Source organism: Bombina bombina, chromosome 5 (genome assembly GCF_027579735.1).
Source record: "Bombina bombina isolate aBomBom1 chromosome 5, aBomBom1.pri, whole genome shotgun sequence".
NCBI classification, from domain to species: Eukaryota; Metazoa; Chordata; class Amphibia; order Anura; family Bombinatoridae; genus Bombina; species Bombina bombina.
Window position 1 is genome coordinate 1,062,932,444 of NC_069503.1, and position 24,286 is coordinate 1,062,956,729.

Below are 24,286 nucleotides of genomic sequence, written 5' to 3' on the forward strand. Positions count from 1 at the left end.
TCAAAATTTGTTATTTTAAACAGCACCGGAGTGTGTTGTTTTTTCTCAGGCAGCATTAGAAGAAGAATCTACCTGAGTTTGTGTATGATCTTAGCGGTCGTAACTAAGATCCACTTGCTGTTCTCGGCCATTCTGAGGAGGGAGGTAACTTCAGAACAGGGGACAGCAGGCAGGGTTCACCTGCAAGGAGGTATGTTGCAGTATATTATTTTCTAAGGAATGGAATTGACTGAGAAAATACTGCTGATACCGATGTAATGTAAGTGCAGCCTTAAATGCAGTAGTAGCGACTGGTATCAGGCTGATATGTATGTATGTTTACACTGAGGTATTTCTGGGGAATGGAACTTCACTAAGAAAATACTGTATACATTTAAGTAATATTTGAGCCTCCACTGCAGTGAAAGCGACTAGCAGCAGGCTTATTAATAACATTTCATAATTTTATTTTTAAAACGTTTACTGGCATGTTAATCGTTTTTTTCTGAGGTACTTGGTGATAAAACTTTATGGGCATGATTTTTACCACATGGCTGTCGTTTGTTTCTGAATAAAATCAGTTTACTGAGCTTCCCCACTGTTGTATTATGAGTGGGAGGGGCCTATTTTAGCGCTTTATTGCGCAGTAAAAATTCAGTCACAGTCTTCCTATTTCTTCCTCCATGATCCAGGACGTCTCTACAGAGCCCAGGGGTCTCCAAAACTAGTTTTGAGGGATGTAATCACTCACAGCAGAAGGGCCAAACCTAGGGCTAAACAGTCTAATTTTCGTGCCTTTCGTAACTTCAAGGCAGGAGCAGCATCAACTTCCTCCGCTCCAAGACAGGAAGGAACTGTTGCTCGCTACAGACAGGGCTGGAAACCTAACCAGTCCTGGAACAAGGGCAAGCAGGCCAGAAAGCCTGCTGCTGCCCCTAAGACAGCATGAAGTGAGGGCCCCCTATCCGGAAACGGATCTAGTGGGGGGCAGACTTTCTCTCTTCGCCCAGGCTTGGGCAAGAGATGTCCAGGATCCCTGGGCGTTAGAGATCATAATTCAGGGATATCTTCTGGACTTCAAAGCTTCTCCTCCAAAAGGGAGATTTCATCTTTCAAGGTTGTCAGCAAACCAGATAAAGAAAGAGGCGTTTCTACGCTGTGTACAAGACCTTTTACTAATGGGAGTGATCCACCCAGTTCCGCGGTCGGAACACGGACAAGGGTTTTACTCAAATTTGTTTGTGGTTCCCAAAAAAGAGGGAACCTTCAGACCAATCTTGGACTTAAAGATCCTAAACAAATTCCTAAGAGTTCCATCGTTCAAAATGGAAACTATTCGGACCATCTTACCTATGATCCAAAAGGGTCAGTACATGACCACAGTGGATTTAAAGGATGCCTACCTTCACATACCAATTCACAAGGATCATTACCGGTATCTAAGGTTTGCCTTCCTAAACAGGCATTACCAGTTTGTAGCTCTTCCCTTCGGGTTAGCTACAGCTCCAAGAATCTTTACAAAGGTTCTGGGCTCTCTTCTGGCGGTACTAAGACCGCGAGGAATAGCGGTAGCTCCGTACCTAGACGACATTCTGATACAAGCGTCAAGTTTCCAAACTGCCAAGTCTCATACAGAGTTAGTTCTGGCATTTCTAAGGTCGCATGGGTGGAAGGTGAACGTAGAAAAGAGTTCTCTATTGCCACTCACAAGAGTTCCCTTCTTGGGGACTCTTATAGATTCTGTAGAAATGAAAATTTACCTGACAGAGGACAGGTTATCAAAACTTCGAAATGCTTGCCGTGTCCTTCATTCCATTCAACACCCGTCAGTGGCTCAATGCATGGAGGTAATCGGCTTAATGGTAGCGGCAATGGACATAGTACCTTTTGCACGCCTGCATCTCAGACCGCTGCAATTGTGAAGATTCTATGATTCTCTTCTATGGTGGCTTTCTCGGCCACATCTGTCCAGGGGGATGCCCTTCAGCAGGCCAGATTGGACGATTGTAACAACAGACGCCAGCCTGCTAGGTTGGGGCGCTGTCTGGAATTCCCTGAAGGCTCAGGGATCATGGACTCAGGAGGAGAGACTCCTTCCAATAAACATTCTGGAATTAAGAGCAGTTTTCAATGCCCTTCTGGCTTGGCCTCAGTTAGCAACTCTGAGGTTCATCAGGTTTCAGTCGGACAACATCACGACTGTGGCTTACATCAACCATCAGGGAGGGACAAGGAGTTCCCTAGCGATGATGGAAGTCTCAAAGATAATTCGCTGGGCAGAGTCTCACTCTTGCCACCTGTCAGCGATCCACATCCCAGGCGTGGAGAACTGGGAGGCGGATTTTCTAAGTCGCCAGACTTTTCATCCGGGGGAGTGGGAACTTCATCCGGAGGTGTTTGCCCAACTGCTTCAGCATTGGGGCAAACCAGATCTGGATCTCTTGGCGTCTCGCCAGAACGCCAAGCTTCCTTGTTACGGATCCAGGTCCAGGGACCCGGGAGCGGTACTGATGGATGCTCTGACAGCACCTTGGGTTTTCAACATGGCTTATGTGTTTCCACCCTTCCCGATGCTTCCTCGATTGATTGCCAGGATCAAACAGGAGAGAGCATCGATAATTCTAATAGCGCCTGCGTGGCCACGCAGGACCTGGTATGCAGATCTAGTGGACACGTCGTCCTGTCCACCTTGGTCTCTGCCTCTGAGACAGGACCTTCTGATTCCGGGTCCTTTCAAACATCCAAATCTAATTTCTCTGAGGCTGACTGCATGGAGATTGAACGCTTGATTCTATCAAAGCGGGGATTCTCGGAGTCAGTGATTGATACCTTAATACAGGCTAGGAAACCTGTTACCAGGAAAATTTACCATAAAATATGGCGTAAATACTTACATTGGTGCGAATCCAAGAGTTACTCATGGAGTAAGGTTAGGATTCCTAGGATATTGTCTTTTCTACAAGAAGGTTTAGAAAAGGGTTTATCTGCTAGTTCGTTAAAGGGACAGATCTCAGCTCTGTCTATCCTTTTACACAAACGTCTGGCAGAAGTTCCAGACGTTCAGGCTTTTTGTCAGGCTTTGGCTAGGATTAAGCCTGTGTTTAAGACTGTTGCTCCGCCGTGGAGCTTAAACTTAGTTCTTAACGTTCTGCAAGGTGTTCTGTTTGAACCCCTTCATTCCATTGATATCAAGCTGTTATCTTGGAAAGTTCTGTTTTTAATGGCTATTTCCTCGGCTCGAAGAGTCTCTGAGTTATCGGCCTTACATTGTGATTCTCCTTATCTGATTTTTCATTCAGACAAGGTAGTTCTGCGTACTAAACCTGGGTTCTTACCTAAGGTAGTCACTAACAGGAATATCAATCAAGAGATTGTTGTTCCATCATTGTGCCCTAACCCTTCTTCAAAGAAGGAACGGCTTCTGCACAATCTAGACGTCGTCCGTGCCCTGAAATTTTATTTGCAGGCAACTAAGGATTTTCGTCAAACTTCTTCCCTGTTTGTCGTTTATTCTGGACAAAGGAGAGGTCAAAAAGCTTCGGCTACCTCTCTCTCTTTTTGGCTTCGTAGCATAATACGTTTAGCATATGAGACTGCTGGACAGCAGCCTCCTGAAAGGATTACAGCTCATTCTACTAGAGCTGTGGCTTCCACTTGGGCCTTTAAGAATGAGGCCTCTGTTGAACAGATTTGCAAGGCTGCAACTTGGTCTTCACTTCATACTTTTTCAAAATTTTACAAATTTGACACTTTTGCTTCTTCGGAGGCTGTTTTTGGGAGAAAGGTTCTACAGGCAGTGGTTCCTTCCGTGTAAAGATCCTGCCTTTCCCTCCTGTCATCCGTGTACTTTTAGCTTTGGTATTGGTATCCCATAAGTAATGGATGACCCGTGGACTGACTACACTTAACAGGAGAAAACATAATTTATGCTTACCTGATAAATTCCTTTCTCCTGTAGTGTAGTCAGTCCACGGCCCGCCCTGTTGTTTACGGCAGGTCTAAAATTTTTTAACTTAAACTCCAGTCACCACTTCACCCTATAGTTTCTCCTTTCTCGTTTGGTTTCGGTCGAATGACTGGGTATGACGTAGAGGGGAGGAGCTATATAGCAGCTCTGCTTGGGTGATCCTCTTGCACTTCCTGTTAGGGAGGAGATATAATCCCATAAGTAATGGATGACCCGTGGACTGACTACACTACAGGAGAAAGGAATTTATCAGGTAAGCATAAATTATGTTTTCTTCTGCTAGAAGAGTTTCTGAATTGTCTGCTTTGCAGTGTTCTTCACCCTATCTGATATTCCATACAGATAAGGTTGTTTTGCGTACCAAACCTGGTTTTCTTACTAAAGTGGTTTCCAACAGGAATATTAACCAGGAAATAGTTGTTCCCTCTCTGTGTCCGAATCAAGTTTCAAAGAAGGAATGTTTGTTACACAATTTAAATGTGGTCCGTGCTTTAAAATTCTATTTAGAAGCAACAAAGGATTTCAGGCAGACTTCATCTTTGTTTGTCGTTTATTCTGGTAAGAGGAGAGGGCAGAAAGCTACTGCTACCTGTCTTTCTTTTTGGCTGAAAAGCATCATCCGATTGGCTTATGAGACTGCCGGACGGCAGCCTCCTGAACGAATTACAGCTCACTCTACTAGAGCTGTGGCTTCCACATGGGCCTTCAAGAACGAGGCTTCTGTTGATCAGATCTGTAAGGCAGCGACTTGGTCTTCTCTGCATACTTTTTGCCAAATTTTACAAATTCGATACTTATGCTTCTTCGGAGGCTATTTTTGGGAGAAAGTTTTGCAAGCCGTGGTGCCTTCCGTTTAGGTAACCTGACTTGTTCCCTCCCCTCATCCGTGTCCTAAAGCTTTGGTATTGGTTCCCACAAGTAAGGATGAAGCCGTGGACCGGACACACCAATGTAGGAGAAAACAGAATTTATGCTTACCTGATAAATTTCTTTCTCCTACGGTGTGTCCGGTCCACGGCCCGCCCTGGCTTTTTAGTCAGGTTTCAAATTTTTTATTTCTGTACACTACAGTCACCACGGCACCCTATGGTTTCTCCTTTTTCTCCTAACCGTCGGTCGAATGACTGGGGGGCGGAGCCAGAGGGGGAGCTATATGGACAGCTTTTGCTGTGCTCTCTTTGCCATTTCCTGTTGGGGAAGAGAATATTCCCACAAGTAAGGATGAAGCCGTGGACCGGACACACCGCAGGAGAAAGAAATTTATCAGGTAAGCATAAATTCTGTGTTTTCTTCATTCTCTTGCTATCTTTATTTGAAAAAGAAGACGTCTAAGGTTTTTTTTGGTTCCGCCTCTGGACAGCACTTTTTTATTGGTGGATGAATTTATCCACCAATCAGCAAGCACAACCCAGGTTGTTCACCAAAAATGGGCCGGCATCTAAACTTACATTCTTGCATTTCAAATAAAGATACCAAGAGAATGAAGACAATTTGATAAGAGTCAACTAGAAAGTTGCTTAAAATGTCATACTCTACTACCCCATCTTTCGATCCAAGAAGCGGCTCGAGTAACTCTCTCATCGACACAGAGGGAGTCTCATTTGAGGTTATTACATATGACCTACTTTACCCCAGAAAAAGGAACTAAATGTGGAAATATAAACTTTAGCGCTTGCCCTAAGTGTTTATTTCCATCAGCGAACCATCTGCACATGATATGGACCTGCCAAAAAATTAAAAATGTTTGGTTTAAAGTCCAATTCTGGCTTCGTAAGATATTGAATCTCCCCTCACTAACTTTCTCATCAATGAATATAGTCTTTCTTTGCCTTAAATTGGAAGATAATCGGCTCAACACTAAAATCATTAACTCGGCCATACTAGCCGTTAGATTACTTACTTTCAAAAATTGAAAAATGCGAACAGTTCCTGGTATTCCGGAAATTAAAAATTGCTTAATAAAACAATGTTTTCTTGAACAACTTAATATTAATATAGATAATGATGAAGATATTTCTAGGTTTTTTCATAAATGGTCAATGTTTATATAAGTTCTTGCCCCCACGGAAATTGAATATTTAATATACCCTCTACAAAACTCTGAAATGGTTTTGTTAGGGATTTTTTTTGTTGTTGTTGTTTTTATGTCTTGTTTTTTTTTTTTTAAGGTATTGATGTTGTAAATGTAAAAAAGAAAAGTATCGACAATGTGTAATGAAGAATGTAAAGAAACATATTTATTCTTATGTGAATAGGTGAATGTGTTATATGAATATTGTGTATCCTTTCAATGTAACCCATGTGGGGTTTAAATTTTTTTTTTTTTTGATGATTATACACATTGTCGTTCACTAAATAAAAAGAATTGGGGGGGAAAAAAAAATAAAACAAATGTCATGCTCTATCTAAATCTCGAAAGAAAAAATCTGGGTTCAGTGTCTCTTTAGGAGCTCACATACTTTGGTTAGGAGCTCACATACTTTGGTCAGTGTGCCTGTTTACAAAACAGGATACCCCTTCTGGGTCTTGCAATTCAAAAGCCTCTGTGCAAATATCATTGTTTAAAGGGACATTGATTTTTCTTTGCATACATGTTTTGTAGATGATCTATTTATATAGCCCATCTGGGAGTGTTTTTATAAAAATGTATAGTTTTTGCTTATTTTTTTTAAGAACATTGTGCTGAGTTCCAGACTCCTAACCAAGCCCCACAGTGCCAGATGTATACACACGTTTACAGACTCCTGCAAGCTCCTGTTTATGTTATCTGTCTTTTTGTTTACCCAGCCCCTTTGTCTCAGTCTAACCTCATCAACAATGCTAAACTGGGAGCTTCTAAGTACGTTTTTAAAAGGTTTTATACTGCATTTTTACTGCATAGTCTTCTTTATAGTAGTGTCTATTACATGCCGTTAAATAAAAATTGGTATATACTGTCTCTTTAAGCCATTTATTTAATTTGTTTGCTGCCACTGGGGATAGCATTGCATTGGAGATGGTACAGCTTTGCCGTCATGCACTGACCTATAAAGACAAACAGGGCATTCTATCTTTAAAGTAACAACTTCACTTGGCTGTATTTTGTATGTTCACCATCCTATAGAAACACTATTGTAAATCCCATTTACTGTTATTTGTACAGCTCCAGTTGCCTGATTTTTACTTTTTCCATAATGCATAACATTTTGTCTTCTTGGTCTTTTTTTTTCCTCCTTTCTCAGAGCCTTGGAAACTCCCCAAAAGAATATGAGAAACTCGTCACACTATACAGTATCCGAAATCAGTTAAGGTACCGGATTAATTTAGGTAAGAAAATGTAACCATGAACATTTTTATTTTCCTTAGAAATATACAGCGACACATCCAGGCCGAATAATCAAATGTGCAGTGGTGATCAAACCATGGGTTGAGAACAAGAAAATTGTTCCTCTGTAGCATTCATTTTCATATATGCATTTTTGTTCATTGGGTGCTTTTGTATTTATGTTCTATAGGGTGTAGTGGTGTTTTTTTTTAACATTCACCAGTATCTTTACCATATTAACTTGAATGATCCTAGTGCATGTGATGATAAAAAAAAAATGCTTAAAATGAATAAAGTACCACGGGTTCCAATATCACTTGTATGCTGATGACACCCAAATCTACCTCTCTGCACCAGACCTATCCCCTTCCTTGCCAACTTGTGTCACTGTCTTTCTCATATTTCATCCTGGATGCTCTCTCACTACCGTAAAGAGATACTAAACCCACATTTTTTTCTTTAATGATTCATAAAGAGAATGCAATTTTAAGCAACTTTCTAATTTACTCCTACGATCAATTTGTCTTCATTCTCTTGCTTTCTTTATTTAAAAAGCAGGACTTTAAAGGGACAGTCAACACCAGAATTTTTCTTGTTTTAAAATATAGATAATCCCTTAATTACTCATTCCCCAGTTTTGCATAACCAACACAGTTATAATACACGTTTTACCTCTATAATTACCTTGTATCTAAGCATCTGCAGACTGCCCCCTTATTTCAGTTCTTTTGACAGACTTGCATTTTAGCCAATCGGTGCTCACTTCACGTGCATGAGCTGTTCTCTAAATGAAACACATGAACTAATGCCCTCTAGTGGTCAAAATGCATTCAGCTTAGAGGCAGCCTTCAAGGTCTAAGAAATTAGCATTTGAACCTCCTAGGTTTAGCTTTCAACTAAGAATACCAAAAGAACAAAGCAAAATTGGGGATAAAAAAAAAAAATTGGAAAGTTGTTTAAAATTACATGCCCTATTGAATCATGAAAGTTTTTTTTTTTTTTTTTTTGGACTTGACTGTCCCTTTAAAGCTTAGGAGCCGGCCCATTTTAGGTTCAGCACCCTGGATAGTTCTTGCTTATTGGTGGCTACCTTTAGCAAACCAATGAGCAAGCATAACCCAGGTTCTCAACCAAAAATGGACCGGCTCTTAAACTTTACATTTCCTGCTTTTTAAATAAAGATATCAAGAGAGAGAAGAAAAAATTATAATAGGAGTAATCTAGAAAGTTGCTTAAAATTGCATGCTATAACTGAATCATTAAAGAAAGAAAATGGGTTTAGTGTTCCTTTTTTAAGCTACATCTTTCCAAAACTAAGCTCCTTCCCCCCCCCCCCCCTTCCAAAATCTCTATCCCCCATTTTTCTATAACTGTTGATATTAACATACTTACACTAACTTTGCATGCTCGATATCTTGGGGTCACACTGGACTCAGGTCTTTTCTTTCACTCCTCACATCCAGTCTTTGGCCAGTTCCTGCCGCTTTCACCTTAATTTACTCTATCACCGTTTCCCCCTTGACTATTGCAACTCTATCCACTCTGGTCTCCCTAGATGCCGTCTATCTGCTTTAAAATAATATGAGTGGCTCTGTAAGACTCATCTTCCTTGCACGTCACTCCTTGTCTGCTGCACCTCTCTGCCAATCCCTTTACTGCCTTGCTCTAGCCTCCAGAATACTGATTTTGACATTTAAGGCCCTTAACACTGCTCCCCCTATATCTCAAACCTTGTCTCCAGATACTCTCCCTCCATTTCCCTTCACTCTGCTCATGACCTCCTTCTCTCCTCCTCTCTTGTTACCTCCTCCCATTCCTGTCTACAGGACTTCTCTAGAATGGGCCCCTATTTTATGGAACCCTCTGCTACACAAGATTCTCACCTAGTTTTCATAGTTTAAAGTGTTCCTTAAAAACATGCATAGAACATACACTAACTTTACTTACGTCTCCTCCTCCTTTGTCATCCCCTTGAACCTCTTTAGCATATAAGGCTACGAGCCCAGCTGTTTCATAGATCACATTCGTGAGAGGTGATTTACAGCATTGCAATTGTTGGCAGGGCCATCTATACATTATTCAGCTATAAATGCTACCTTTGCATTTAATAGCTATGATTATAGCTCTGTGGAATCTGTTGGTGCTCTACAAAAAACTGATGATAATAATAATAATAATAATAATAATAATAATATGCATTATGTAAAGTGTAGAAATATTGTACATGTAGTATTGGTTACAAATTGTCATTTTTGTTTGTTTTGGACATTGTATATACAATACAGAGAAAAATGTTTACATTATTCAAGGAATTTCAAGTCACCTGGAAGATGTGCGACCTTATGAGAATTCAGTTGAAGCCTTGTGCTTACTAGTAGCATACCAGAGTGATTTTACCCCTTGGTTGCTAGAAACAAGCAGAAAATGGCAATTTAAGCTCTTGTTGTCTGTAGTGCACACACACTCATACACTCTACAGGGATTTAACACATGCAGCAATGATATGCCCCATTTTTGCCCTCTTACCTTGTAATAGGTCTAGCATTCTGTTTTCTGAGTTCAGTAAATATGTGGAAGGGGAGGAGGTAGGAGGGTAGGAAGGGGATGAAGACCAGTGAGCCAGGTGAAAATTAAAGGGATATAGCGGTGCTTTTTTTAGTTTAAGAATATGAAATCAAAGTAAACATTAAAAAAAAAAACAGATTCTGTTAAACTGCAAACAACTTACTTGTGTTCTCAGTGTAGCCCCTGCCTACAACTAGATAAGCTAGCATACATTACAAAAGCAGCAAAAGTCCGATACTGATCATGTACAGTAAACTGATTGGAACCACGGTGTCTCCTAGCAACACTTCAGAAGAAAAATATTAATTTGCCTTCCTGAAGAGACCCCACCCCCAGTATGTGGCTGTGACAGGAAGTAATGGACTCTGCACAAATTAAGTTTGAAAAAATAAAAAGATTCATTTTAAAATGGTTTCTAAGTATAACCCACTGCTTAGTACTTTTTTTTTTATAACAAAGAAATCTACTATTTTATATCCCTTTAAGAGGAGAAGTGGCATATGATGTCTGGATCTTGCTGCAGCAGAACTCATCTCCCCTCTGATATTTACCAGGTTCAGGACTGATTTTGTGTGTAATTAAAAGCTGTTAAGATATTGGCTAGAAAGGATATCTCCCACTGTACTGTTGGTTGAAAGGCTTTATTATTATTATTAGTTATTCGTAGAGTGCCAACAGATTCCAAGCAAAAGCTGTTTTCTTCAGGACTGGAACCTATATATTTCTAAACAAAGAAATGCAGCTCATCTTGAAATGTCCCTAAAAATATACACATAAAATATCAGGATCCCAAATGTAATCCTTTGATTATCTGGGTTAGATCATTTTTACTTGGCTGTTATTCAGGTCATATGATTATGTTACAGAAAAAACAAATGTCACGTAAAGGACAAAGCTAAATCAACAACAGGAGAAAAGTTTGTTTTCTTTCATGTAATTAGCAAGAGTCCATGAGCTAGTGACGTATGGGATATACATTCCTACCAGGAGGGGCAAAGTTTCCCAAACCTTAAAATGCCTATAAATACACCCCTCACCACACCCACAATTCAGTTTTTACAAACTTTGCCTCCCATGGAGGTGGTGAAGTAAGTTTGTGCTAGATTCTACGTTGATATGCGCTCCGCAGCAGGCTGGAGCCCGGTTTTCCTCTCGGCGTGCAGTGAATGTCAGAGGGATGTGAGGAGAGTATTGCCTATTTGAATTCAATGATCTCCTTCTACGGGATCTATTTCATAGGTTCTCTGTTATCGGTCGTAGAGATTCATCTCTTACCTCCCTTTTCAGATCGACGATATACTCTTATATATACCATTACCTCTACTGATTCTCGTTTCAGTACTGGTTTGGCTTTCTACTACATGTAGATGAGTGTCCTGGGGTAAGTAAGTCTTATTTTCTGTGACACTCTAAGCTATGGTTGGGCACTTTTATATAAAGTTCTAAATATATGTGTTTAAACATTTATTTGCCTTGATTCAGGATGTTCAATATTCCTTATTACTGCTATAGCTCAAGTAGGTATTTTCCTCTTTATGTAAAATCAAACACAGACCAGCTTTGTACAAGAATAACAGGAAATTGCCTGTTGATGTATTTTGCATTAACTGAGCTAGGTTTACCATCCAGATTGTTTTATAGAAAGTTATTTAGAGAAATAAGTGATAAATTGCAAAGTTATCACAATCAAGTCAATAACCTTACTGACCCTTTTATAGTGATACCCATGTTTATAAGACTACCAGCACACCAGCAATCACAATCTACCTTAAAAAAATCTAAAATTTCTTGTAGATATTTCTGTTCTCTTGCTATAGAATAACACAAGGCTCGAAAAAAAACAGACGCCAGGGAGCCACTGGCACCTTAAAATTAATACTTGGCGCCCTGGTTTTGAGCTCCCAAGACACCCATTGGCACCCCCCACTTCCCCTTCAGCCGCCGCCAGCCACACCTAAAATTTTAGCTTGGTGCAGTGGAATCCTTTTTAGTCTTTGCAGCTATGAAATACAAATGGAACAAGGGTGGGAAGAGTTAACACACTATTTCCCATGCGATGTGTGATTGGGTCATTGGTGACATGGCAGATTGGGGTTAAATCCTCTCATAAGGATGGCTAAAAGTTGCTGGTTACTAAATTTATGGTCTGTCTAGTACATTTTTTAATTATATTTTGAGCCTTAAAAAATGTGAATCCCATATCAGCCAAGTTTTAAAAAAAAATATTTTTAAAGGTTTAACTTAATTACCAAACGGCCTTAAGAGGCAAAGGATTCCTTACGTATTTCCCCTATAACTTTACAAAGTACTTTTTTTTTTTTTTTTTTTTTTTTAAATTTTTTATTATTTATTGGAGATATATATTATACACACACACACAAGTTACACACACAAAACCAAGTTACGCACACAAAACCAAGTTAAACAAAATAGAATATTGGCGATATATGTACTTTTACATAATCAAAATCTTTTAAATATTGCAAAAATCACCTATACTTATATATTAAAATGGGATCTTAGTTACACAATATGGCCATATTTTGCTTGAGCCATTTACCAACTTACAAGGTGTCTCAATGTTGACTGGTCCTAACACTACAATGCGCTGCCTTTCTGGGCTGAATCATTCCTGCTTTAACTCTGCATATTAGAATGAGCCTCTCTGACTTTATACACACTTCTAATGTACTATAATGAGAGCACCTGAGTACTGGGTGGGGTGCTTTAACCTAAGAAGATGGTTAGTCTTCCTTTACCCCTTAGTGACCAGACCATTTTTCAATTTTCTTACCGTTGGGGACCAGGGCTATTTTTACATTTCTGCAGTGTTTCTGTTTAGCTGTAATTTCTTTCATGTAATTAGCAAGAGTCCATGAGCTAGTGACGTATGGGATATACATTCCTACCAGGAGGGGCAAAGTTTCCCAAACCTTAAAATGCCTATAAATACACCCCTCACCACACCCACAATTCAGTTTTACAAACTTTGCCTCCGATGGAGGTGGTGAAGTAAGTTTGTGCTAGATTCTACGTTGATATGCGCTCCGCAGCAAGTTGGAGCCCGGTTTTCCTCTCAGCGTGCAGTGAATGTCAGAGGGATGTGAGGAGAGTATTGCCTATTTGAATGCAGTGATCTCCTTCTACGGGGTCTATTTCATAGGTTCCCTGTTATCGGTCGTAGAGATTCATCTCTTACCTCCCTTTTCAGATCGACGATATACTCTTATATTTACCATTACCTCTGCTGATTCTCGTTTCAGTACTGGTTTGGCTTTCTACAAACATGTAGATGAGTGTCCTGGGGTAAGTAAATCTTATTTTCTGTGACACTCTAAGCTATGGTTGGGCACTTTGTTTATAAAGTTCTAAATATATGTATTCAAACATTTATTTGCCTTGACTCAGAATGTTCAACTTTCCTTATTTTTCAGACAGTCAGTTTCATATTTGGGATAATGCATTTGAATTAATCATTTTTTCTTACCTTCAAAAATTTGACTCTTTTTTCCCTGTGGGCTGTTAGTCTCGCGGGGGCTGAAAATGCTTCATTTTATTGCGTCATTTTTGGCGCGGACTTTTTTGGCGCAAAAATTCTTTTCCGTTTCCGGCGTCATACGTGTCGCCGGAAGTTGCGTCATTTTTTTGACGTTATTTTGCGCCAAAAATGTCGGCGTTCCGGATGTGGCGTCATTTTTGGCGCCAAAAGCATTTAGGCGCCAAATAATGTGGGCGTCTTGTTTGGCGCTAAAAAAATATGGGCGTCGCTTTTGTCTCCACATTATTTAAGTCTCATTATTTATTGCTTCTGGTTGCTAGAAGCTTGTTCACTGGCATTTTTTTTCCCATTCCTGAAACTGTCATTTAAGGATTTTGATCAATTTGCTTTATATGTTGTTTTTTTCTATTACATATTGCAAGATGTTCCACGTTGCAACTGAGTCAGAAGATACTTCAGGAAAATCACTGCCCGGGGCTGGAGCTACCAAGCTAAGTGTATCTGCTATAAATTTTTGGTATCTGTTTCTCCAGCTGTTGTTTGTATTGCATGTCATGACAAACTTATTAATGCAGATAAAATTTCCTTTAGTACTGTTATATTACCTGTTGCTGTTCCGTCAACATTTAATTTTCAGAGTGTTCCTGATAAACATAAGAGATTTTATTTTTTAATCCATTTAGAAGGCTATGTCTGTTATTTCTCCTTCTAGTTTACATAAAAGTCTTTTAAAACTTCTCTTTTTTCAGATGAATTTTTAAATGAACATCATCATTCTGATACTGATAATGGTTCTTCTGGTTCAGAGGTTTCTGTCTCAGAGGTTGATGCTGATAAATCTTTGTATTTGTTCAAGATGGAATTTATTCGTTCTTTATTTAAAGAAGTATTAATTGCTTTAGATATAGAGGATTCTGGTTCTCTTGATACTAAATCTAAACGTTTAAATAGGGTTTTTAAATCTCCTGTAGTTATTCCAGAAGTGTTTAATCTCCCTGATGCTTTTTCTGAAGTAATTTCCAGGGAATGGAATAATTTGGGTAATTCTTTTACTCCTTCTAAACGTTTAAGCAATTATATCCTGTGCCATCTGACAGATTAGAGTTTTTTGGGACAAAATCCCTAAGGTTTGGGGCTGTCTCTATTCCTGCTAAAATGTACTACTATTCCTACGGCAGATAGTACTAAATTTAAGGATCCTTTAGATAAGAAAATTGAATCCTTTCTAAGAAAAGTTTACTTATGTTCAGGTAATCTTGTTAGACCTGCTATATTTTTACCGGATGTTGCTGCAGCTTCAACTTTTTGGTTAGAAGTTTAGCGCAACAAGTAACAGATCATAATTTTATAGCATTATTATTATTCTATAACATGCTAATAATTTTATTGGTGATACCATCTTTTGACATCATTGATGTCAGGTATATGTCTCTAGCTATTTTAGCTAGAAAAGCTTTATGGATTAAACTTGGAATGCTGATATGTCTTCTAAGTCAACTTTGTTTTCCCTTTCTTTCCAGGGTAATAATCATTTTTTCGTTCTTTTTCTCATAATAAGGAACAAAAGCCTGATCCTTCATCCTCAGGAGCGGTATCAGTTTGGAAACTATTTCCAGTTTGGATTATATCCAAGCCTTATAGAAACCTATAGTCAGCTCCTAAGTACCCATGAAGATGCGGCCCTTTTTCCAGTTCAGCTGGTATGGGGCAGATTACGTTTTCTTCAAAGGAATTTGGATCAATTCCGTTCTCAATCTCTGGTTTCAGAACATTGTTTCAGAAAGGTACAGAATTGGCTTCAAGTTAAGGCCTCCTGCTAAGAGATTTTTTTTCTTTCCCGTGTCCCAGTTAACACAGCAAAGGCTCAGCATTTCTGAAATGTGTTTCAGATCTAGAGTTGGCTGGAGTAATTATGCCAGTTCCAGTTCTGGAACAGGGGCTAGGGTTTTTATTTTTATCTCTTCATTGTACCAAAGAAGGTCAATTCCTTCAGACCAGTTCCGGATCTATCAATATTGAATCGTTATGTAAGGATACCAACATTCAAGATGGTTACTGTAGGACTATTCTGCCTTTTGTTTAGCAAGGGCATTATATGTCTACAATAGATTTACAGGATGTGTATCTGCATATTCCGATTCATCCAGATCACTTTTAGTGTCTGAGATTCTCTTTTTAGACAAGCAATACCAGTTTTGTGGCTCTACCGTTTGGCCTAGCCTTCAGTTCCAAGAATTTTTTTCAAAGGTTCTCGGTGCCCTTCTTTCTGTAATCAGAGAACAGGGTTTTGGTATTTCCTTATTTGGACGATTATCTTGGTATTTGCTCAGTCTTCTCATTCGTAGAATCTCATACGAATCGACTTGTGTTGTTTCTTCAAGATCATGGTTGGAGGATCAATTTACCAAAAAGTTCATTGATTCATCAGTCAAGGGTAACCTTTCTGGGTTTCCAGATAGATTCAGTGTCCATGACTCTGTCTTTAACAGACAAGAGACGTCTAAAATTGATTTCAGCTTGTCGAAACCTTCAGTCACAATCATTCCCTTCGGTAACCTTATGCATGGAAATTCTAGGTCTTATGACTGCTGCATCGGACGCGATCCCCTTTGCTCGTTTTCACATGCGACCTCTTCAGCTCTGTATGCTGAATCAATGGTGCAAGGATTACACAAGATATCTCAATTAATATCTTTAAAACCGATTGTTCGACACTCTCTAACGTGGTGGACAGATCACCATCGTTTAATTCAGGGGGCTTCTTTTGTGCTTCCCACCTGGACTGTAATTTCAACAGATACAAGTCTCACAGGTTGGGGAGCTGTGTGGGGATCTCTGACGGCACAAGGAGTTTGGGAATCTCAGGAGGTGAGATTACCGATCAATATTTTGGAACTCCGTGCAATCTTCAGAGCTCTTCAGTTTTGGCCTCTTCTGAAGAGAGAATCGTTCATTTGTTTTCAGACAGACAATGTCACAACTGTGGCATACATCAATCATCAAGGAGGGACTCACAGTCCTCTGGCTATGAAAGAAGTATCTCGAATTTTGGTTTGGGCGGAATCCAGCTCCTGTCTAATCTCTGTGGTTCATATCCCAGGTGTAGACAATTGGGAAGCGGATTATCTCAGTCGCCAAACGTTGCATCCGGGCGAATGGTCTCTTCACCCAGAGGTATTTCTTCAGATTGTTCAAATGTGGGAACTTCCAGAAATAGATCTGATGGCGTCTCATCTAAACAAGAAACTTCCCAGATATCTGTCCAGATCCCGGGATCCTCAGGCGGAGGCAGTGGATGCATTATCACTTCCTTGGAAGTATCATCCCGCCTATATCTTTCCGCCTCTAGTTCTTCTTCCAAGAGTAATCTCCAAGATTCTGAAGGAATGCTCGTTTGTTCTGCTGGTAGCTCCGGCATGGCCTCACAGGTTTTGGTATGCGGATCTTGTCCGGATGGCCTCTTGCCAACCGTGGACTCTTCCGTTAAGACCAGACCTTCTGTCACAAGGTCCTTTTTGCCATCAGGATCTGAAATCCTTAAATTTTAAGGTATGGAGATTGAACGCTTGATTCTTGGTCAAAGAGGTTTCTCTGACTCTGTGATTAATACTATGTTACAGGCTCGTAAATCTGTATCTAGAGAGATATATTATAGAGTCTGGAAGACTTATATTTTTTGGTGTCTTTCTCATCATTTTTCTTGGCATTCTTTTAGAATACCGAGAATTTTACAGTTTCTTCAGGATGGTTTAGATAAGGGTTTGTCTGCAAGTTCCTTGAAAGGACAAATCTCTGCTCTTCCTGTTCTTTTTCACAGAAAGATTGCTATTCTTCCTGATATTCATTGTTTTGTACAAGCTTTGGTTCGTATAAAACCTGTCATTAAGTCAATTTCTCCTCCTTGGAGTTTGAATTTGGTTCTTGGAGCTCTTCAAGCTCCTCCCTTTGAACCTATGCATTCATTGGTCATTAAATTACTTTCTTGGAAAGTTTTGTTCCTTTTGGCCATCTCTTCTGCCAGAAGAGTTTCTGAATTATCTGCTCTTTCTTGTGAGTCTCCTTTTCTGATTTTTCATCAGGATAAGGCGGTGTTGCGAACTTCTTTTGAATTTTTACCTAAAGTTGTGAATTCCAACAACATTAGTAGAGAAATTGTGGTTCCTTCATTATGTCCTAATCCTAAGAATTCTAAGGAGAAATCATTGCATTCTTTGGATGTTGTTAGAGCTTTGAAATATTTGTTATCTTTTCCGGTTCTAGAAAAGGCCAGAAAGCTTCTGCCATTTCTTTGGCATCTTGGTTGAAATCTTTAATTCATCTTGCCTATGTTGAGTCGGGTAAAACTCCGCCTCAGAGGATTACAGCTCATTCTACCAGGTCAGTTTCTACTTCCTGGGCGTTTAGGAATGAAGCTTCGGTTGATCAGATTTGCAAAGCAGCAACTTGGTCCTCTTTGCATACTTTTACTAAATTCTATCATTTTGATGTATTTTCTTCTTCTGAAGCAGTTTTTGGTAGAAAAGTACTTCAGGCAGCGGTTTCAGTCTGAATCTTCTGCTTATGTTTTTCATTAAACTTTATTTTGGGTGTGGATTATTTTCAGCAGGAATTGGCTGTCTTTATTTTATCCCTCCCTCTCTAGTGACTCTTGTGTGGAAAGATCCACATCTTGGGTAATCATTATCCCATACGTCACTAGCTCATGGACTCTTGCTAATTACATGAAAGAAAACATAATTTATGTAAGAACTTACCTGATAAATTCATTTCTTTCATATTAGCAAGAGTCCATGAGGCCCGCCCTTTTTTTGTGGTGGTTATGATTTTTGTATAAAGCACAATTATTCCAATTCCTTATTTTATATGCTTTTGCACTTTTTTATCACCCCACTTCTTGGCTATTCGTTAAACTGAATTGTGGGTGTGGTGAGGGGTGTATTTATAGGCATTTTAAGGTTTGGGAAACTTTGCCCCTCCTGGTAGGAATGTATATCCCATACGTCACTAGCTCATGGACTCTTGCTAATATGAAAGAAATGAATTTATCAGGTAAGTTCTTACATAAATTATGTTTTTCCTCTTACCCATTTAATGTACCCACACATATTATATACCGTTTTTCTCTCCATTAAATGGACTTTCTAAGGGTACCATTATTTTTATCATATCATATAATTTTACTATAAAAAAATATAAAATATGATGAAAAAACAATTTTTTTCTAGCTTTGACCCCCAAAATCTGTTACGCATCTACAACCACTAAAAAAATACCCATGCTAAATAGTTTCTAAATTTTGTCCTGAGTTTAGAAGTTATATATTTTTTGCTTTTTTTTTTTGCAAGTTATAGGGCAATAAGTACAAGTAGCACTTTGCTATTTCCAAACCATTTTTTTCCTTCAAAATTAGCGATAGTTATATTGAAACAATGATATCTGTCAGGAATCCCTGAATAACCCTTCACATGTGTGTGTGTGTGTGTATATATTTCCATCAGAAGAAAATAAAATTATCAGGTAAGCATAATTTTATGTTTTTTTCCTTGGCTTATGTTAATTGAATTTTAAAATCTTTGAAACTTATCTTTACAAGTTTATTTGTTGTTTCACAACATGACTGATATGGAGCAAGAGCCAGCTCTCATGAATTCATGCTTATTATGTTTAGATGCACAAATTGCAGCTCCTATGCAATTTTAAACAGAAAAGGAGATAAAAGAAGGCGCCAACATAGTGCGATTACCAGTGAGATGGGACACGCAGTGCAAGTAAAATCAAATACTCACAGGATAACAGACACTTGAGAAGTGTCACAAAAGCATCCTGGACCCTCTGAGTCGTCCAGCTGACTCCCACTCCACTGTGGTAATAAGAAACCGCTCGTCACTGCCAATCAAGGTAGCTACGCTGGTGGTCTCAGCTCCGCTTTTAGTCTTGGCTGCAGTCAGTGTTGCAAAAGGGACTGGCTAAAAATCCACTCGATCCAGGATGTAGCAGTTAAAATCAGTATTCTCCAAAGAGGAGTAAAACAGCAAGGCAAATTTGATATTGGTTGTAAGATGGCAAATCAAATATTACCAAAGGTAGAAAAGAAAGTTCGTGGCTACAATCTTAAAATATATAAGACTTTAATGGCACAACGTTTCTCGGTCTGTACGTGACCGTTTCCTCAGGTGCATAAGTGTATAATACAACACATAAAAACCACGAACTTATAACAATCAGTACGGCGTCCTCAAATGCGCACCGCGCATGTATGTAGGTGTGTCTAGATGCTGGGAGTTACACTTGCGACCAACTAACCAATAAGGTGCTTGAACTGATACACACCCTAATGGTTACGTAAATAGTGCATTATTTACCAATGCGGTGCTGGTAGTAAACCGCACCATTTGATTTAAAAACAATAATATAGTAATATGTAATATAATCCTTAGCCGCAATAGACTCGTAATCGCTAGAATTATGATATATAGATAAAATTTTCCTATTGTTAAAAAGCAAATAACTACCAGATCGGGCACACCTACTAACATTGCATACATTTAATATGTTATGAACCTATATATAGCTGATAGCTACTAAAATACTAAATTAACATATATATATATATATATATGATTCATATGTTAAAATATCACACAAATTCTAAAGTATAAAATCCCCAATCATGGGTATATCTAAATCCTCACATAAAAATATATATTTGTACATATTTCTAAAAATCACCATAAAATTACTATTAACAGAGGATACAATGTCTTGAAAATAAATAGAAAAATATTAAAAACAAATTACTCCTCTAGGGAGGATGCAGATAGATCCAACAAACTAATATATATATATACACAGTCCTGTACCGGAGCGTCTCTGTAGAGGACTCAATTTCTAGATATTAAAATCTGTGTATGGCTATTCCAGAAATGTATACACAACTAAATAGTGTGTGCTACATAACCGCTGCAATGTGTCAGTAGATATACTTAAACTGATTTTAATGGATTAATGGACGGATGTGTTATAATAGCTCCACTCTCCATGTTTAATGTATCTCTTTACAGAGTATGTGTGGTAGAAAAATGCCCCCATATTGTATCGCAGGTGGTAAAAAGAGATATATACAGGTTTATGGGGAATGAACAATAATCCTAGCTAAAACTAGCTTAGCAGATGAAATGGGATTGGGATACTCAAATATACTGGGAGAGGATAGTAAATATATTGCTTTCTCAATTTTGTTCTTCATGTGTCAAGAAAACCTTGCAAAATAAAGGTAAAATTTTTGAGCCCAATGTCTCTCAGGATGATGCTGTTAAAATAATACCTCAGCTTTCTCCTGTTACGTCCCAAGCCTCAATGTTGTCACATGCAGTTCCCTGCGGTTCCTCTATAACTCCTAGCGGAGTTTATTTAAAAGCAGAAATTGCTGCCCAGGTATCTTCAGCGGTATCTGCGACATTAGCTGCCATTCCCAGATTACAGGGAAAACACAAGAGGAAATCTAAAAATTCAGAAAGTAAGGTGCCTGTCCTCAGTTCTGCTTCCCAAATTGCCCTTTCTCATAAGTCTGATGAGGAAGATACATCTGGACTTTCTGAGGGTGAAATCTCAGATTCGGACAGTATAATTCCTTCTTCTGAGACTGAGGTGGTATCCTTCAGATTTAAGCTTGAACAACTTTGTGTATTGTTAAAGGAGGTTTTAGCTACTTTAGATAACTCCGATACCCCTGATGTTGTCACTCCTAAGAAATCTAATAAACTTAATAGTTTCTTTGATGAACCTTCCACTTCTGAGGTTTTTCCTGTACCGGAACGTGCTAGGGAGATTGTTTCACAGGAATGGGAGAAACCCTGTCTCCCATTTTTAAGAAAATGTTTCCTGTCGAGGACTCCATTAAAGTCCCTTGGTATACTGTACCCAAAGTTGAAGGGGCCATTTCCACTATTCCTATTGAGGATAGCTGCTCTTTTAAGGATCCGATGGACAAGAAGCTGGAGGCTTATTTGAAAAAGATTTATGTTCATCAAGGTCTCCAATGGCAACCTGCGGTGTGTATTGCCACCGTGATTAGTGCGGCCTCTTATTGGTTCAACGCCTTGTCTGATTCTCTTCAAGTAGAGACTTCCTTGGATGAAATTCATAATAGGATTAAAGCTCTAAGTTGGCCAATTCCTTTATTGCAGATTCCATTTTACAGGTTGTTAGACTAGGAGCTAAAACTTCTAGTTTTCCTGTCCTAGCCAGCAGGGCGTTATGGTTGAAATCCTGGTCTTTGGACGTTTCCTCTAAAGTCAAGCTTCTGGTGATTCCTTACAAGGGCAAAACCTTGTTTGGACCCGGTTTGTCAGAAATTATCCTGATATTTCGGGTGGAAAATAGTCTTTTCTACCTCAAGATAAGAAGAATAGGCCTACAGGACGTCAGAGTAATTTTCTTTTCTTTCGTAACTTCAGAGGAAAGCCTTCCCCTTCTTCCAAGTAGGAACAATCCAAGTCTTCTTGAAACCCCAATCAATCTTGGAACAAGGGAAAAAAATCAAAGAAACCCGCAGCTGATTCCAAATCAGCATGAAGGGTTTGCCCCTGATCCGGGATCGGATCAGGTGGGGGGGAGACTTTCTCAGTTCTCTCAAGCCTGGATATGAGATGTCCCAGATCCCTGGACTGTGGACATAGTACCCCAGGGTTACAAATTGGAATTCAAGACTTTTCCTCCCAGAGGCAGATTCCTTCTCTCAAGATTATCTGCAGACCAGATAAATAGAGGCGTTCTTGAAATGTATACATCTTTACTTCCTGGAAGTGATAGTTCCAGTGCAGGAACATGGTCTTGGGTTCTACTCCAACCTATTTGTGGTTCCCAAAAAAGAGGGAACTTTCCGTCCCATTCTAGACTTGAAGTGTCTAAACAAGTTTCTCAAATTTCCATCCTTGAAAATGGAGACTATACGTTCCATTCTTCCTTTAGTACAAGAGGGTCAGTTCATGACAACCATAGACCTAAAGGATGTGTATCTTCATGTTCCTATTCACATGGACCATCACAGATTCCTGAGAATTGCCTTTCTGGATAAACATTTCCAGTTTGTAGTTCTTCCATTTGGTCTAGCCACGGCTCCCAGAATTTTTTCAAGGGTTCTGGGGGCTCTTTTGGCAGTGATCCGTTCTTGTGGAATTGCTGCGGTACCCTACCTGGACGACATATTGGTTCAGGCGCCATCTTTTCAACTAGCAAAATGTCACACAGAGATATTGTTGCCTTTTCTTTGTTCCCACTGTTGGAATGTGAATCTGGAAAAAAGCTCCCTTTCCCCTGCTACAAGAATAGTGTTCTTAGGGACCATAATAGATTCTCTATTGATGAAGATTTTTCTGACAGAGGTCAGGAAAAACAAAATAATTTCCTCTTACCTCTCTCTTCAGGCTTCTTTAGTGGCTCAATGTATGGAGGTAATCGGTCTGATGGTGACTTCCATGGACATCATTCCTTTTGCTCAATTCCATTTGAGAGCTCTCCAGTTGTGCATGCTCAGACAATGGAATGGCGACCATGCGGATCTATCTCAGAGAATAGAGTTGGATCAGTCGTCCTTAGATTCTCTCCCGTAGTGGATTTCTCAGGAACATATGTCTCAGGGTACATGCTTTCTGAGACCTTCCTGGGTGATCGTGCGCCAGCCTGCTGGGCTGGGGAGCAGTCTGGAACTCGTTAAAAGCTCAGGGCCTTTGGACTTGGGAGGAGTCTGCTCTTCTGATCAACATCTTGGAGTTGAGGGCGATTTACAATGCTCTATTGGCTTGGCCTCAGTTGTTCTCAGCCCATTTGATGAGGTTCCAGTGAAACAACATAACCTCTGTGGCTTACATCAATCACCAGGGAGGAACTCTGAGTTGAGTTCCTTAGCCATGAAGGAGGTTACTTGGATTCTTCAGTGGGCTGAGACCCACAATTGCTGTCTATCTGCCATCCACATTCCAGGAGTGGACAACTGGGAAGCAGATTTTCTGAGAAGACAAAATTTTCATCCCGGGGAGTGGGAACTCCGTCCGGAGGAGTTTTCCAGCTTAGTTCTCAAATGGGGGGTGCTGGAGTTAGATCTGATGGCATCCTGTCAGAATGCCAAGCTTCCAAGGTACAGTTCAAGGTCAAGAGATCCGCAGGCCGTTCTGATAGATGCTGTAGCGCTTCCTTGGGTTTTCAGGTTGGCATACCTGTTTCCTCCGTTTGCTCTCCTTCCACGAGTCATTGCTCGTATTAAACAGGAGATGGCGTTGATAATTCTAATAGCCCCTGCGTGGCCTCGCAGGATCTGGTTTGCAGACCTAGTGGAGATGTCATCTCTCCCACCTTGGTCATGTCTCCCACCTTGGAGACTGCTTTATCTGTGTTACTACATAAACGTTTGGCGGATTTACCAGATGTGCAATCTTTTTGTTCTTGGTCAAAATCAGGCCTGCCTTTAAGTCTGTTGCTCCTCCTTGGAGCCTTAACCTTGTTCTTAAAGTTTTACAGCTGGCTCTGTTTGAGCCTTTGCATTCCATAGACATTAAGTTGTTATCTTGGAAGGATGTGTTTCTTGTTGCTATCTCTTCTGCTCAAAGAGTCTCTGAACTCTCAGCTCTACAGTGTGATTCCCCTTATCTTATTTCTTCTATAAGATACGACGAGTCCACGGATTCATCCTTGTGGGATATTATCCTCCTGCTAACAGGAAGTGGCAAAGAGCCCCACAGCAGAGCTGTCTATATAGCTCCTCCCTTAGCCTCACCCCCCAGTCATTCTCTTTGCCTACTCGAAGTACTAGGAAGGGTAAAGTGAAAGAGTTGATAAAATGTTCGTTTTTATTTTCTTCAAGCAAGAATTTTTTATTTTAAATGGTACCGGTGTGTACTATTTACTCTCAGGCAGCAGATGGATGAAGACTTCTTAGCATTTGTCACTAAGATTCAATGTTTTCTTACAGCGCTGA

At 39.6% G+C, this 24,286-nt stretch overlaps 1 protein-coding gene across 1 annotated transcript in view; it reads left to right on the forward strand.

Moving 5' to 3' along the window:
- Window positions 1-24,286, forward strand: part of FAM91A1 (family with sequence similarity 91 member A1) — a 454,979-nt gene that overhangs the window by 39,201 nt on the left and 391,492 nt on the right. Inside the window, exon 2 of the mRNA XM_053715335.1 lies at window positions 7,168-7,252. Coding sequence (XP_053571310.1) covers window positions 7,168-7,252 — 85 coding nt within the window. The remainder of the gene's footprint in view (window positions 1-7,167; window positions 7,253-24,286) is intronic.